Source organism: Camelina sativa, chromosome 18 (genome assembly GCF_000633955.1).
Source record: "Camelina sativa cultivar DH55 chromosome 18, Cs, whole genome shotgun sequence".
In the NCBI taxonomy this organism is placed as follows: domain Eukaryota; kingdom Viridiplantae; phylum Streptophyta; class Magnoliopsida; order Brassicales; family Brassicaceae; genus Camelina; species Camelina sativa.
The window spans coordinates 5,636,021-5,653,805 of record NC_025702.1 but is presented as its reverse complement, the minus strand read 5'-3'; the positions used below and the strand labels follow the sequence as shown (position 1 = coordinate 5,653,805).

General features: G+C 36.8%; 1 protein-coding gene and 1 pseudogene across 1 annotated transcript; both read left to right on the top strand.

The window, feature by feature from the left end:
* LOC104763162 lies at nt 11,084-13,762 on the top strand. Its single transcript, XM_010486568.1, has 4 exons — nt 11,084-11,258; nt 12,831-13,084; nt 13,189-13,243; nt 13,374-13,762. Exons 1-4 carry the CDS (start codon nt 11,084-11,086, stop codon nt 13,760-13,762), a joined length of 873 nt encoding a protein of 290 aa, XP_010484870.1.
* LOC104760637 lies at nt 16,698-17,745 on the top strand (annotated as a pseudogene).

Below are 17,785 nucleotides of genomic sequence, written 5' to 3'. Positions count from 1 at the left end.
ATTTGGTAAAGAAGCAAGATCGTTCACTACAGATCCGACACTGTAAGTTCATAAAATTTATATACTATGACATATTTTTAATATGGAATTCATTTCTATAAGACATTTACACTATTTGTTTTCTTTATCTTTCGCAGTCTTTGTTTTCATGATACATCAGATGATGAAGATTATAACAGGTCAGAAGAAAGAAAGTGATTCAAATGAATAGATGTAACGACCAGATTTGCTACCTTAAAATTTATTACGTAGTAATCTTTAATTTCCTTCTTATTAGAATAAGTTGTTCAATTAGTTGTTGTAATTTTGAACCTTTAATTGCGGTAATATTTTGTCACTAAATCTTCTGTTTAGCTACATTTCTGTTTAATTATCTTTATTACCAATTTCAATAAATTTTTGTAAGATACTTTCGACAGAAACGGATTATGAATGACAGATGCATGCCATTTTAAAGTGAACAACATTCACTAAAACCAATGCCATGCCATTTATAAAACAGTAAGATTTGGATTCCCGTTCTATACCAAATCTTATAAGGTTAACATATTAATCTGGAATTTATCTATAGATTCTCATTCTAAGATATGTCCATTAGGTATTCAACAGCTTTAAACACTTCTATATAAAGTTAACATATAAATTTATATATATATATATTATATTTACTGGAAAGCTTTTGTAAATATTCTCCAATATATATGAGTATATTTACTGTTACGTAATATAGGAACTTAATATATATATTTTCTGAATATATATCTTCTCCATAATATATAGATTTTCCATCTACTGTCCAAAAGAGGCTGATAATTTGATTTCTATCATAATCAGATCAAATCAAAATCTATCTTCTGAAATCTGCATATCTATACAATATTTATAAAATATTTTAAAATATAGTGGAAACAAATAAAAAATAGTGGAAGCATCGTGACGTTAAACATATGTACCTGAAGGGACTCTTCCAATTCAATGCACTTCAAAAAAGCTATAACAATCTTTACAATTTCCTATCACCAAAAAAACATACTTCCAATCTCTCCAAAAACAAAAAAAAAATTCATTCGAGAAAATGATAATCACAAGAATTGCTGATCTCCGTCCGGGAAGGTCCGATTGGAGGATCATCGCTAAGGTTTTGAGTACTTGGAAGACTAATGATTTTTTCGAAAAAAGGGTGATGCTCTTGGCCAATAAAGAGGTAATCTCAACTTTCTATATTCGCTATACCGATTTTATAGCCAAATACTCTGTTTACTTAATTAAAAGAGACTCTAATACAATTTCCATTTTGGACATGCAAGGGTCAAACGATTGAAGCAACTATAATCTATGATCCGCGATTGAAGAAAGTTCCAAGATATATCAACGGCGGTGAATGGTATTGGATTGATAAATTTAAGGTCATCAATCCAACACTCAGAGAGAGAAACACAACACATCCTTACCAGATCAAAATTATCGAGGAAACTAAGATGATCATAAAAGCAGATGAGGGGGAGGGTGACTTCTATCGCTTCAAAAACTTTGAAGACATAAAAAATGGCAGATCGTTGGACGGTTCATCTTTTTGTTAGTCCATTCACTTTGACAATTTTCTAATTCTTTTTTATGATCATATATACATATATTAATTTTTACATATATTTATTTGTATTATTGCATCATAGATGTATGTGGCTGTATAATTGATGTGAAGCATAAACCTAACGATGGGAGTGAAAATGGTTATGATGAAGTAGTCTTTACTCTCCTTAATGGCAGGTACTAAATTTTGCCAAAACTTCTTAGTATGTGTTGTTTGATTTACAAGTGTTCTTTTTGATTTTTACTCCATCAATTAGAATTAGTATATTTAGATACTAATAAGATAATAACCTTAGTTTTTTTTTTTTTTAAATAGGAATGACAATCAAGTGTTGTGCAAAAAGGTTGTATGCTGAGTATTTTATGTATTATTAGAGATTAAAAGGATGCCATCTTACATACAAAACCGAGCCAGTGTTTTGTATTTTACGTTTTTGGAATCTTGGTGTTATTGAAGGTATGTTTCGGTCTCAGACTTTATTGTATTAAAATTATATTAAATTCTCTTATCAAATTTAATAGAACTTTTTGTTTGGTAGGGAAACCATGCATTGTCAATTGCAATGACTCATCAAGGACCTCCATAAAACCAAACATTGCTGGTTTGGAAAATCACAAAACCAAGGAAGTTTAAACGCAAATATTTATAATTTCTTCTTAATACCAATATAACTTACATTCTTCATATATCCAGCTCTGAATTTGCAGCGTGGTATTACATAAGGAACCGGATGAGACATCAAGATGAAGCCACAAGAACAATTGCATAAGGAGATCAAGGATAAAGTCATTATTTAAAATGTCTTCTTATTCATCTATCCTTTTATGTATTAAAACCTATGTGTTGTTGAACTATGACTCTTATTTGGTTTGTTTGTACTTGGTAATTCACATCTATTTAGATAATTATGTTTGGTTTGTTTTTAAAACGAAACCATTGAAAGTGGAAAAACCATTAAGTGTATAAGGAAATGCATATATCCATTAAACTTATACTTACCACAATTGAGTATAAAATTTATCTAATATATAAACTCTCATGATTTTAGATATGAAAGGTGAATTCTATCTAAGAAACTAAATTAGGAATAAATATCTTTTTAATTACTATTTTAATTAAACGCAATCACAACAACTAACAAAATTATTCTTCTTCATCTCATTTTTTGTAGACAGGGTTTTTAGACCTTCTACTATCCAGAATTTTTCTAAACATACTGATAAATCATTGAATATGAAACGGAGGAAAGATGAATCTGAGAACAAAACTCCACATTTTTCAAACAAAGAGAAGAAATCTCGGATAACTCCATCTTCTGAAAACGAAAATCCAACACAGCCATTCGTTGGATCAAATAATACAGATCCTATGAAATTTGTACTTCGTCGAGTGTTGAAGGATATAACAAATAGCACTGATAGTAATAAAAATGTTAGCAAATCTACAGAGCAGTCAAAAAGGAGGTCAACATGTGAAAAAATGGAATAATCACTGCACTACCACCATCCACTTCAAGGAAAGTCCTCCATGGTATGTAGCTCTTTAGTATATATTATAGATAATCATATAACTCAATCAATTCATAGCATTTCTTATTTTGGTCAGGCTATTGATGCACCTCCTACAAATATTGGATCTAATACTAACGTCCCTATGAAATCTGTATTTCGTCGAGTGTTGAATGATATAACAGATATCAGTAATAGTAATACAAGTGTTATCAAATCTATAGAGCGGTCATAAAGGAGGTCAACATGTGAAAATATTAGCAGAATCAATACATTAACACCATCGACTTCAAGAAAAATCCTACATGGTATGTACCTCTTTAGTATAGATTATAGATAATTATTTAACTCCATCAATTCATAGTATTTTTTTATGTTGGTAAGGTCCTGAATATGCACCTCCTACAAATATAAATTTTGCAGATTGTGATACACCTAATGTATGCATTTCTCCAATCCGGCGTTTGTCTTCTCTTACAAAAAATTCAAGTATCATTCCATATTCAAAAGGTTATATTTTTACGTATATTTATATTATATTTATTATATATTGCATACATTATAATTTAGTTCTAATACTTTTTTTCTCAAAATATATATACAGGAAATGAATCAAATATGTCAGAAATCATTGACACTCCAAGTAGACATTCTGTAAATACTAATCAACAGGCAATATGAATAAAGGAGATAACTTGAATGTCTTTACTCAAAAAACATCTCAATCGGTGCTAACAAGTATCATAGATCCAAGTGACGACAAGAGTAAAAAACAACAAACTAGATTCGGGATACAATTTATTTTCAATTATGTAGTTTATTTAGTAATATAGTCTATTAAAAATCTTGAAAAAGTGTTTATTTTACTAACCTCCTATTTTTCAAACCAGGCAAATTAGGTGTTTCTTTATCTTATCCTTTTGTGGATAACAATAGTATCAGTAAATTCAAAGATTTGGATAACATATCTGACCAAGAAGACAACTCAGAAATTGGTGATTTTGTTAGTGGTATAGTTCTTATTTTGTCTACTAATTAATAAACAATACTTATTCTACTAATTATATATATCTAATAATGTTGTTTGTCAGATGATTCAGAAGCTGAATATGAACAACAAGTCTTTGACTGTAGTAGTAGAGAAGATGAACCTGATGACCCATCTGATGCTAATGATTCTGACTCTTGATTCAGAAACGATTACAAAAACTATTGAACAAAAAAAACAAAGAAACTAAAGGTCGTTATGAGTTTCTAACCCTTTCTGATGAGGATTTCAAAAGGTTTTTGGTCAACCTATATCAACTGTAAAGCACAATTTAAGTTGCACGGAGAAACAAAAGACCACGAACCCAAAAGACGGTATTGTCAACAAAATTATTTTTTTTCAATATCGGATATTCAGTTTCGATCATATTTAATTAACAGAATTTTTACCAAATTCAGCTTATGATGATGACATGATCCTATCCACACATGTAAAGATTGTGGTGCTATTTTCTGGTATGGTGAAAAATTAAATAGGAGGAAGAATACAAAAACACCAATATACAGTGGATGTTGCATGCATGGACAAATTCAACTACTATCGTTGAAAGAATCTTCAGCTTTATTGTTGTGGTTATTAACATCTGATGATGACTTAGCCAAACATTTCCGAGAAAATATCAAAGCTTATAACATGATATTCTCATTTACCTCTATAGAAGGTAAAGTCGATCGTTCAGTAAAAAAAGGTCGAGGACCTTCTATGTTTGCACTGCAACATGAAAATTATCATCTAAGGAGTTCTTTGAAACCCAAACCTGGCGACTATCCAAAGTTTCAACAGTTGTATATTGTTGATACAGAAAATGAAGTTCCAAACCGAATGAATATAATGAGGTAATTATAAATCCAATATTTTTTTGGTCAAATTATTTTACAATTTATTCCATTTACACTATTTGATCTTTTCTTATCCTTCTTTTGTTCTCAGTAAAGGTAAAGATGATGAGAATCCATCCGTAAAGAAAAAGTTCAGAGAGGAAATTGTTGAAAAACTACAGAAGATGTTATATGAAATAAATCCTTACGTACAACATTTTCGTTATGCAAGAGATATGTTTGCTTTGGAAAAGGAAAAAACAAATTTCCATATGTGAATCGTGTCTACACGTGAGAAAGATGGCACCAAATATAACTTGTCTACTGCTTCTGAAGTTGCAGCATTGATACCTGGAGATTTTAATGACGAAATGAATAAGCGTGATATAGTTATTGAAATGCAATCTGGTAAGTTGAAAAAATTCATGAGTGTGATATCTCTTATCTTGCTTTGTAATATCCTCTTTTATTTTCACTGGGAGAAGATGGATACACATTGGGTTTTAAAAAGACAGTTAATAAAGGATCAAAGAAAAAGATGAGAAAGTATATCATCGCGTATAGGCTACCCGAAAGGAAAGATGAGAAACATATACTATTCTGGTGTAAGTGTTTATTTCAGCAGTTCTTGGTTGATACATATACTATGATTAAGTCTAATCGTCTCTGGTATCTAAAAAAAAAACAGAAGAAATTAAGGAGTTCAAACATAGAGTAGGTCCAACAAGCAGCGGATGATGCAGAAAATAATCTAACATATCATGGTAACAGAGTTGTTATTCCACTTTCTTTCACCAATGGACCAAGTTATATGAGGCAAAATTATTTGGATGCTATGTGTACATGTAAACAACAAAGAAATAGTGATATATGGGTGACTCTAGGGTTTTAGCTACCGGTGAACCGGATGCGACTATGGTTGATGTGGGTGGCCGAGGTCAACCACCGGGTGATCCTCCAGATGGTGTTGGTCGGTGGGTACATAAGGTGAAAGGTAGTAACGTAGGGGGAATGTTGAAACCGGAGAGTGTGCTGGAATACTCATTTGTTTCGGAGAGGTTACGATTGGACTTTCCTGATGGTGAGGATGGAGAGCCAGTGGTGACAATTGCGGCGGAGGTCTTGGAGGCGATGAATGGGTTATGGAAAAGGTGTATGATTGTAAAAGTTTTGGGTCGGAATGTTGCTCTTCCGGTGTTGACTCGTAAGCTTACGGAGTTATGGAGACCGAGCGGGGAGATGTATGTGATGGATCTTCCTCGTCAGTTTTTCATGATACGATTTGAGTTGGAGGATGAGTATATGGCGGCACTGACAGGGGGTACGTGGAGGGCTTTTGGTAGTTACCTGATGGTAAGAGACTGGGCGCTGGAATTTGATCCCTTGCGGGATGAGATTGTGACAACTCCGGTATGGGTTAGGTTCTCTAATCTACCTTTTAAATTTTATCATGAAGCTATTCTGATGGGGATAGCTGGGGGATTGGGTATACCACTTCGCGTTGATGGAACGACGCTTACTCTGGAGAGAGCTCGGTGTGCTAGGGTTTGGAAGTGAATATGTGGAACCCGTTAAAAGGGACTATAATGGTCAATGGGGAGCGGTACTTTGTATCCTTTGAAGGGTTAGGGGAAACTTGTTCAGCTTGTGGTTTGTACGGGCATATGGTCCATGCATAACTTCAGAAGGGGGTTGAGCACCAGGTAAAGCAAGTGGTTGATGGTGGAGTCAGTAGGGACACACCAATTGCTCAAGAAGGGACGAATGCAAGCAATGTATCAGATGATGGATTTACGGAGGTTAGGAGGTCTGGTCGGACTACTGGGTCACCGCCGAGCAGGGTCAATTTTACGGCGGGTGGGTCGCAAGTCGATCATGGCCGGAATCTTCGTGAGATTCAAGGACATAAGGAAACTAGAGATATTGCGATATCAAATTGGTTTGGTCGGCTAGAATCAGAGATTCTTACAACAAATTTAAGGGAAGTTACGATATCCTCGGCTGAGGATAAAGAAAATGCAATATCCTCCAATGTGCTTAGCGGAGATGTGAGGCCGAAGCATGGGAAGGGTTTGATTTTGGAAGGTGACGTGGTGGAGGGGAAAAGAAGGTTTAACGAGGGACCGAATTATAGGCCAGTGGGGGGGTATAGGCCCACGAGAGGGCTGGTTTATGGCCCGACAAGAAAGGAGATTGAGCTAGCGGAGTCGGTAAAACGCATGAGAGTAGATTCGGAGGTCGTGGGAAGATCAGGAGGGTGTTTTGTAACGGAGAGTGAAGGGACGGTGGATCTTGTCTCAGTTCCCCGGCTTCCTGACAGCGGGTTCGAGAATACCCAGAATGGCTTGGCGACAAGCGAACCTATTAGGGATATTGCTGTGCAGCTTCGTTCGCCGGAGGAAGAGGCGTCAGCGATGGTGGCGTGATGGGACGCCCCGGTGATTCTTATTATTTATTATCCTTCTATGATGAATTGCTTATTCTGGAATTGTCGGGGGGCGAATAAACCCAACTTTCGGAGGTCAGTTCGATATCTATTGAAGAAATTCAAAACGGATATTCTAGCCTTGTTTGAGACACATGCGAGTGGGGACACAGCTGGTCGAATTTGTCAAGGACTTGGGTTTGATAACTCGTTCCGAGTTGATACGGTGGGGCCGAGTGGAGGCTTATGGCTGTTATGGAGGTCGGAAGTAGGAGAGGTGACTATAGTTGCATCTTCGGATCATTTTATTCACGCCTTGGTTGATGATGGGGTTGAGATTAATGTCATTGCTGTGTATGCAGCTCCACTGTCTCATGGCGAAGTGGATTATGGGGTTGCTTGAAAGATGTTATAGCAGATGTGCAAGGACCGCTTATCATCGGGGGAGATTTCAATACCATCTTGTGTGTTGATGAACGAACTGGGGGGAGTAGACGTCTGTCCCCTGACTCACTGGCGTTTGGAGAGTGGTTCAATGAGCTGTCATTGGTGGATATGGGATTCAAGGGAAACCGGTTCACGTGGAGTAGGGGTCGGGTTGAGAGTACGTATGTGGCTAAATTGTTAGACCGAATATTGTGTTGTGCTCACGCACGTCTGAAGTGGCAAGAGGCGATGGTAACTCATTTACCGGTTTTAGCGTCTGATCATGCGCCCCTCTACTTGCAGTTAGCACCTAAAATGGATTACGAACCAGGTTGGCGACCATTCCGCTTTTAGGCTGCCTGGCATAAACACATGAGTTTTAAAGAGTTGGTCTTGACATCCTAGAATGGTGCGTTTCGGACCCCGGAAGCATTGCTTGAACTGCAGAGGAAGTTAAAGAAGCGGAACAAGGAGGTATTTGGTGATGTTCAACTGAAAAAAGACAAGCTTGTGGCAGAAATTTAAGTAGTGCAAGATTTGTTAGACTTGCAGCAGACAAATGCTCTTTTACAACAGGAGGATGATATGGTTAAAGAATTAGAGATGGTAATGGAGCAGGAGGAATTGATTTGCTTTCAGAAGTCAAGAGAGAAGTGGATTGCTCTGGGGGACAGGAACACAACATATTTTCATACCTCTACTGTTATTAGAAGGCGGAGAAACATAATTGAGATGTTGAAAAATAATGAGGGGGTCTGGATCACAGATAAAAAGGAGTTAGAAGCTTTAGCTGTCGCTTACTATAAGAGATTGTACTCTATGGAGGATGTTGAATCCATAGCTCCAAAATTACCGCAGCTTGGGTTCACGTGTTTACCGAGGGAAGAGCTTACTCAGTTGAATCAAGTTGTGCTATCATTGGAAATAGATAAGTCTGTTAGAAGCATGGGGAGCTTCAAAGCTTCTGGTTTAGACGGATACCAGCCAATTTTCTATCAGTAATGTTGGGAGACCGTTGGGGAGTCAGTGAACCGGTTTGCACTTGAATTTTTTGAGACGGGTTGTTTGTTGGTTGGTACGAATGATGCACTGCTTATTCTGATAGCTAAAGTAGCTCAACCGGAGAGGATTATGCAGTTTTGTCCCATTAGTCTGTGTAATGTCTTATTTAAGATAATCACAAAAACTATGGGTGTGCAACTTAAGGCGGTGATGCAACAGTTGATTGGGCCTGCTCAAGCTAGTTTCATTCCCGCGAGGTTGAGTACGGACAACATCATTGTTGTTCAAGAGGTTGTGCACTCAATGAGACGAAATAAAGGGAAGAAAGGTTGGATGTTACTCAATCTTGACTTAGAGAAGGCGTATGATCGTGTTTGTTGGGACTTCCTTGAGGACACTCTATATGCAGCAAAACTCCCAGTGGCTTGGATCAGGTATATAATGCAGTGTGTCACTAGCCATCAATGACTCTGTTGTGGAATGGAGAAAAAACAGAGCAGTTCAAACCTTCACGGGGACTACGACAAGGGGATCCTTTGTCCCCGTATCTTTTTGTACTTTGCCTAGAGAGATTGTGCCATATGATTGTGTTGTTTGTTGCTTCTAAAGATTGGAAGACGATTCAATTATCTCGGGGTGGTCCGGCTTTGTCTCACATATGTTTTGCTGACGACCTCATTCTTTTTGCGGAGGCGTCTCTGGCTCAGGTTCGCGTGACAAGGAAGATATTGGAGAGGTTTTGTTCTACCTTCGGACAGAAGGTTGACCTGGAGAAATCCAAATTTTTTTTTTCAGAGAATGTTCATCGTGATCTGGTGCAACGCATTAGAGAGGAGAGTGGGATAAAAGCCACTAAGGAGCTTGGGAAGTATTTAGGCATGCCAATACTTAATAAACGTATCAATAAAGATGCGTTCAGTGATGTTATGGAGAGGGTATCGTCCCGTTTAGCAGGTTGGAAGAGTCCCTTCCTTAGCTTGGCTGGGAGGATTACCCTCACAAAGGCAGTACTATCATCTATTCCCGTTCATTCCATGAGCATGATCCTGTTGCCAGCAAGTACTCTCAAAAAATTATATAGCCTTTCAAGATATTTTTTGTGGGGGAGCACAGTTGAGAAACAGTGAATTCATTTGCTGTCTTGGGATCGAGTTTGTCTCCCTAAATCGGAAGGAGGGTTGGGGATTAGGCAGTCAAAAAATATGAACAAAGCTCTACTTGCGAAGATAGGGTGGAGAATACTTCATGACATGAGAGGTTTATGGGCACAAGTGTTGCGAAGCAAATATCGGATTGGTGATATCCATGACCCGTCTTGGTTGGTGGTAAAGAGTCATTGGTCCTCTACTTGGAGGAGTGTGGGAGTCGGGTTACATGAGGGTGTGATTCCTGGGTTGATTTGGGGTATTGGGGATGGTCGAATGATTAAGTTTTGGAAGGATAAATGGTTGCTAGGGACTCCCCTATGTGATTTGGTTTCACATGGCCTACCGGATGGGTATGGCTCTATTACCGTACGAGATGTTTGGGTGAATGGGGCAGGATGGAACTGGGCTTATGTGGGACAGTTTGTGTCTGAGAATATAAGGTTGCGCTTGGCAGGGGTGGTATTAGATGATGTCACAGGCGCCAAAGATAGAATGTCATGGGAAGCCAGTGCGAATGGTCACTTTACAGTCAAATCCACATATTGGATCCTTACTCGCAATGAGGCACCCTGACAGAACATGGAGAAGTTTTTCACTCGTATATGAAAGTGGTGGCTCCTGAGAGAGTTCGAGTGTTTTTTGGTTGGTCGCACATCAGGTAGTCCTGACTAATGTTGAGAGGTGTCGGCGCCATATGAGCGAGACAGGGCTATGCTCGGTTTGTCATGGTAGTGAAGAGTCTTTGTTACATGTTCTTCATGACTGTCCGGTTATGATGGGGGTTTGGTCTAGACTGGTACCTCCGGGGAGGCTTCAGAGGTTTGGTTCTCAATCAATTCTCGAATGGATATATGAAAACTTAAGCCAGAATGAAGAGACCGATGTCTGCGCATGGTCAACAATGTTTGCTTTGAGTGTTTGGTGGGGATGGAAGTGGCGTTGTGCTACGGTTTTTAACACACAAGACGGTTGTCGGGACAGAGTGATGTTTTTGACAGAGATGGGACATGAGGTTGCTCGAGCACATGCAGCTCTGCTGGGAAATCTGAATCTAGCTGGTAGGGCAGAACAAATGATTAAGTGGACACCACCTGGGGAGGGTTAGGTAAAGCTGAACATGGATGGGGCGTCTCGTGGGAACCCGGGGTTAGCTGCGGTGGGCGGGATTGTACGGGATCATGATGGCAACTGGTGTGTTGGATTCTCGTTGAACATCGGTATATGTTCAGCACCGTTAGCAAGGTTATGTGGGTGTATTATGGGCTGTATGTGGCTTGGGAAAGACGGTATAGGTGGGTGGAACTGGAGATAGACTCCGAGATAGTGATGGGTTTTTTAACGGCAGGGATCAATGATTCACATCCTCTTTCCTTCCTAGTACGTTTGTGCTATGGCTTGATGTCGCGTGACTGGATAGTCTGCATTTCTCACGTGTATAGGGAAGCAAACCGTTTGGCGGATGGTTTGGCTAACTATGCTTTCACATTGCTTCCGGGTTTTCACTTGTTTGAGTCCAGAGTTGATGTGGTTACTTTTGTGCTTTTCAATGATGCTCGCGGGACTGCGTTCCCATGCTGTTGCGAGTGTAGGTTGTTGTTTCATTTTGTTTTTTTTGTTTAATAAATTCAGGGGTGTAACCCCTTTTTCCGACCAAATACAAATGTGTACATGTAAACATTTTGGATTCTCAGACCTTTTTATAACCTTCACTTGCAACGCGAAGTGGCCAGAAATCACGAGATTCGTCAACAAGAGGAATTTAAAAGTTGATGATCGGCCTGACATCATTTGCAGGATTTTTAAGATGAAACTAGAGAAATTTCAGGTAAATCACTTTGACTAATATCTTACATTTAAAACTTATATTTATATGTGTAATTGAATTTGCTTAAATTAATTGACATAATCTATTTTGCAGCTATTTATCAGATTGAGTTTCAGAAAAGAGGTCTTCCTCATGCTCATATTATTGTTTGGATAGAAAAAAAAACATAAGTTCCCAACAGCCGATCATATCGACAAGATAATTTGTGCTGAAATTCCAGATAAAGAGAAAGATCCAGAACTCTACGAAGTTGTCAAAGAATGATTCATGGTCCATGTGGAAGTGCGAATATTAACTGTTCGTGTATGGTGGGAGGAAAATGTTCAAAGTTTTATCCTAAGGAGTTTGTTGATAAAACAAACGTAGCCAGAGATGGATATCCAATTTACAAAGATGGCGACAACCCAACTACAGTATTAAATCACCCAAGTATTGATCACACAATGTTTACCACTTGGTTTGAGTTGTGTCTAAGGGATGAGGAAGCAAGAAGCTTATATATGAACAGATTCCAAATAAATACATCTATGATAAAAAGGAGAAAGAGTTTCGTTAGAGAGGTATAAAGGGTTATGCTATTGGGTGAATCAATTATGTGGCACCATCTTCGAATTCTCATCAACAGTAAAAAAAAAGGTCCTACCAGTTTCAATGACATAAAAACTGTCAAAGGAGTTGTTCATAAAACCTATAAAGAGGCATGATTTGCTCTAGGTTTGCTAGATGATGGCAAAGAGTATATTGAAGGCATAAAGGAAGCTAATTTTTTGTGTTCACCAAAGTTTTGTCGTAGACTTTTTATGATAATGCTTATATCTGAGAGTTTAACTTCTCCTAAAACTGTAAGGGAAGAAACATAGAAAATCCTATCAGAAGACATTGAGAGAAAATAAAAACAGAGGAGACAACGTCCATGTATATTTTTACTTATATAGCTTAATGTAATTTTACTATATAACAGCCATAAATATATGATAGCTTAATTTAATTTCTCTAACCATATTACTAATTTTGTTTTTGGTAGACTTTTGTTTGTCAGACCATGAAAACCAGAAATTGCTACTAAGAGAGTTACAGAAACTATTGAAAAGAAATGGATGTTCACTGAAAAAATACAACCTTATGCCACAAATATCTCTTGAAGATGCAACATTGCCTAATCAGTTTATAATGGATGAACTCAATTACAACCGTGAGGATCTAACAAAGAAACATGTTGGTTGGAAAAAGATGCTAATAGAAGAACATAAGAAGATCTATGATGAGATAATGGAAGTTTTATCAATGACAAAGGTGGTGTCTTTTTTTATATGGATTTGGAGGAACAGGGAAAACATTTTTGTGGAAAGTATTGTCTGCAGCAATAAGATCAAACTGTTATATTGTTCTCAATTCAGCATCTAGCGGTATTGCCTCTCTACTGCTGGAAGGAGGAAGAACAGCTCACTCTAGGTTTTCTCTTCCTTTAAATCCAAATGAAACTTCTACTTGCAAAATGTCACGGAGCTCAGAACTTGGTGCATTGGTTGGAGGAAAAGTTGTCCTTTTTGGAGGTGATTTCAGACAAATATTGTTGGCGCAGGAAGGGAAGCGATTGTCATTGCATCATTAAACTCTTCATACTTATGGAATCAGTTCAAAGTTTTAAGACTGACAAAGAACATGAGGTTGCTTCAAGACATTGGTAAAAAAGAGGCCAGCGAGATAGAAGAGTTTTCAAAATGGATATTGGCAGTTGGAGAAGGAAAAATTAATGAGCCTAATGATGGTGTTTGTGAAATAGATATCCCACAAGAGTTACTTATTCCAGAGGGATCCTCTCTGTTAGAGTCAATCATTGAAGCTGTTTACGGGAAAAACTTTTCCACCCAAAAGGATCCTAAATGTTTCCAAGAACGAGCTATTCTTTGCCCTACCAATGAAGATGTCAATTCTATCAATGATGTCATGTTATCAAGTCTAAACGGTTAGTTCATCTTTAATCGTCCTTTATTTGTTCGAAGTAATCCTTTAGACATAATTCATCGTATTAATTTATTTTGGTATTGTTTTTTGCTTATATTTTTAGCTGAAGAAAGAATTTATCTAATTTCTGATTCAATTGACCCTCAAGATAAACTTGCCCTGAAAAATAAGGTTTACTCACCCGATTTCCTAAAAACAATTAAGGTTTCAGGTATACCTTATCATCGGCTTTGTTTGAAAATAGGTTGTCCAATTATGTTGATGAGAAATATTGATCTGCATGGTTGTTTGATGAATGGTACAAGACTGCAGATCACCCAAATGGCGGACCATGTTTTACAAGCTCGGATTTTAACTGGTACGCGAGTTAGAAAGATAGTTCTCATACCTAGGATGTTGATATCACCATCAGATGCTAGGTTGCTTTTCAAAATGCGTCGAAGATAGTTCCCAGTGTCAGTTGCTTTTGCAATGACTATCAATAAGAGTCAAGAGCAGTCTCTTGAAAATGTTGGAATATACTTGCCTAGACCCATTTTCTCACATGGTCAGTTATATGTAGCAATGTCAAGGGTTAAATCAAGGTCAGGATTGAAGATGTTAATAACATATAGTGAGGGAAAACCTCAAACGAAAACAACCAATGTTGTTTTTAAAGAAGATTTCCAAAATCTTCATTAGGAAATGGAATGGTAACTACTCCTAATTTTTGGGTTTATGATAATTTCGATTAACTTATAGCTATACTATATTATTAACTCTATATTTGTTCAATTTGACAAACAAGTTAAATACAACAAATGGTTCAAGGGGTTAAGAAAGAAGCATGATACCTCCCTGAGTTTATTACTTTTGTCTAATATTACTATTATTTAGTTTTTATTCTTTTCTTATTGTTTACTTTGGATATTAAAGATTCATAAATACAAATTATTATTATTTCTTTGAATTAATCTTAAAACACAAACCAACAAAACTATACTCCAATATTTCTGTGTGTGTAATCTCTTACGAACCTACTATTCGATATTGTGGAAGATATATCCTCTTACATAGATACAATTCAATATTGTGGTGTGTCTGTTTCCGTAAAAAGCTATATTCTGCAAAGTACTTACTCAATCAAGATTTCCAATCTACTGTATAACCACAAATCTATAAGTAAACACTATATAAACTTTGAAAATAAGTTGAAATACCAAAGTAAGACTACAAAAATGAAAATTACAAAAACAAATTACCTCACAATAAATATAATCATGTGTTGTAACACGGGTTATCCCCTAGTTTTTTATTAACCACAAAAAGTACTACTTAGTATATTGAATTATATCCTTGAAGATTGCTATTGAGATTAAATCATCTCAATATGTTGCAACTTTCTCATTCACTTAACTGTTTAATATAAAGTATATTTGTAATTTGTACATATTCTCCTAGGTTTACATTTAAGGTTATTGAGTCCTTGCTAGGATCTAACCGCCACTTGGCAAGCCCAAATGCCCAATGAAGTGTAATTATTTGTAGGGGTGGTGGAACTACCAAAAGTTTAATTCACGCTACCAAAACAGGTTTAGCAGCAGGGTTGGTGGCATGAGCAACGATGACTTACATACGCAAAATCTTGGAAAACATATGGGTCATGCATGTCCTTTTCACACGTATAATAATTTGTGGTTATCTCTAAACCTTTGGTTTTTCCTTTCACTAGCGGAAGGGGTACGTACCTTTGGGGTGATGTTGCAAGAGGAAAACCGTTGGAAAGATATTATCCATGCATGGTTATTTTGACAACATGTCATGGAACTGAGTCATCAATAGAATAACAACAGCTAGTATATATTTTTTTAATGTTTAAAAAGAAAAGAAAACTTTATAATCTAGTAAATGGAGGTTAAAAGAAAAACGTCTAACCACCTATGAACAGCTAATCCGTAAGATTGAATGCATTGTACCTTGATTGAACTTATACACAACAAAACATTTCCGAGCTGTGTTTATTTGTTTATATAATGGGCAATGACTTTTGACATATTAGATTTTATTTGTTTGTGTATGTAAGGGTGATCTTAAGACACGCAAACGAGTGTGAATCTCATCTTGTCGGAATCTCAAATAATATTGTGCCGTCCTTTGGTCTTTTCAGTATCTCTATGTTTATTATCTTATTATTGTAGGAATTTGAATCAAGCTGATTACAGTTACACAACGTCAACATTAGCATTAACCCATTAAACTTGCTCTAAGCACGAGTAACTTCGTTGTTTAAACTAGAAAGTAGCTCTTCTATATTGTATACCATCCTCTTTACGAATTCAATTAAATTAGTTTTAAGTAATTCGTGTATAGCTAAATCTTGATTTGGACACACACGAACCCCCAACGTTTGTAAGATTCATCCATGTATTGCGGAAAAGAAACTTACATTTGGATTAATGGACTATTTTTTCCCCAAAAGGTAGAAAACTAAAAAAACAAGTTCATTGTCACAAGACGCTTTTTGTACAATATCGTGGGGCGCCCCATATATTCTTTCTTTTTTTTTTTTGGTAAAACCATATATTCTTTCTTTATTCTCTTTTTGATCTTTCACATAAAAATGTTTGACATTCATTGAGAAACATGAATCTTTCTATATATATAAAATTTATAATGTACTCGATCGTCATGCAATGGAGTGGCATTTTTCATTGACTCTGTCTAAACTTGGCTTTTATCGACCCCACAAGTTGACTAATTGTAGTCGATCATGGTACGTTATGAACCTTAAGACTTGTTCAAGACACAGTGACTAAGATTTTGTAACCAACCATAATATATTTATTATATTTCTTACAAAAGTTTATTTTCCTCAAGCCTCTGATATGAGCTGGTACGCTGCTATATATAAATGTATAGACGCACGCCTAAGAAAAGAAAAGATAAAAACTGAGCACTGAAATTTGCACTCAAAAAAAAAAAAAAAAGCATGGCTATGGAGAATGGAGCTTTGGTTGATGGTGAATTTGAGTCTCTTTTAGGGATATTCAACTTTGATCAATGTTCATCTGACGATACAATTTTTTACAATGCTCCTAGTGAGATTGATGCTTTCTCTTCCGATGAGTTCTTCCCATTTGGTACGAGTCTGCAAAGGAACTATCCGGCTGTTCTTGATGGTTCCAGTTACCAAATGAACCTCTATGTCGACTCAAGACAAGTAAGCTTTAATTGAAAACGTTGTTTTTTCGATTTTTTTTTTTTTTTTGGTCAAATCCTAAGCCACTACCTGTACCTCCCGGTATCAATGAGCTAACGATAATGGTTACCACAAAGCAGGAGCTGATGAAACCGATGAAGAAGCAAAAGTTAAGCTCGGAAAATAATTTGGTCACCGAGCCTAACACTGCTTGGAGAGATGGTCAGAGCCTAAGCAGTTTCAATAGTTCAGATGATGAGAAATCTTTAGGTTTAACAGCTAATACATCAAAAAGCCTTACACGCAAAGCAAAACCCAACAAACGGATAGCATCCGATCCTCAGAGCCTATATGCTCGGGTAATTCAAGAAACTAAACAAATCATTGCTGATTTGAGTTGTTAGGTTTTGTGGAATAATAATGTTGATGTATGTTGCAGAAACGAAGAGAAAGAATAAACGATAGGCTAAAGACATTGCAAAGCCTAGTTCCTAATGGTCGATATAAGCACAATGCTTGAAGACGCCGTCTATTACGTGAAGTTCTTGCAGCTGCAAATCAAGGTAACACAACTCTTTGTCTTGCTTGAGTCTTGGTCGTTTCTTGTACTTCAAGAAACCATGTAACACTCTTTCCTTAACTCTGTTTATAATATTTCTCCTAACCAAGCACTTTTGTTTCTTGCCGTTTTTGCAATGTAGCTGTTGAGTTCGGATGATCTATGGATGTATGCACCTCTTGCTCACAATGGCCTGAATATGGGACTACATCATAGTCTTTTGTCTCGGCGTATGTAAGACAATATCACTGGAATAACATAACTTACTTGCTGTTTTTTTTTTTTTTTTTTT

Excerpts from the sequence above, each read along its gene's own strand:
- LOC104763162 (XM_010486568.1), top strand. The coding sequence starts at position 11,084 with ATGGATGGGGCGTCTCGTGGGAACCCGGGGTTAGCTGCGGTGGGCGGG. Across the intron at positions 11,259-12,830 it reads GCTTGGGAAAGACGGTATAG|ACCATGAAAACCAGAAATTG; the intron begins GTGGGTGGAACT and ends TTTGTTTGTCAG. Across the intron at positions 13,085-13,188 it reads AAGTTTTATCAATGACAAAG|CATCTAGCGGTATTGCCTCT; the intron begins GTGGTGTCTTTT and ends TTCTCAATTCAG.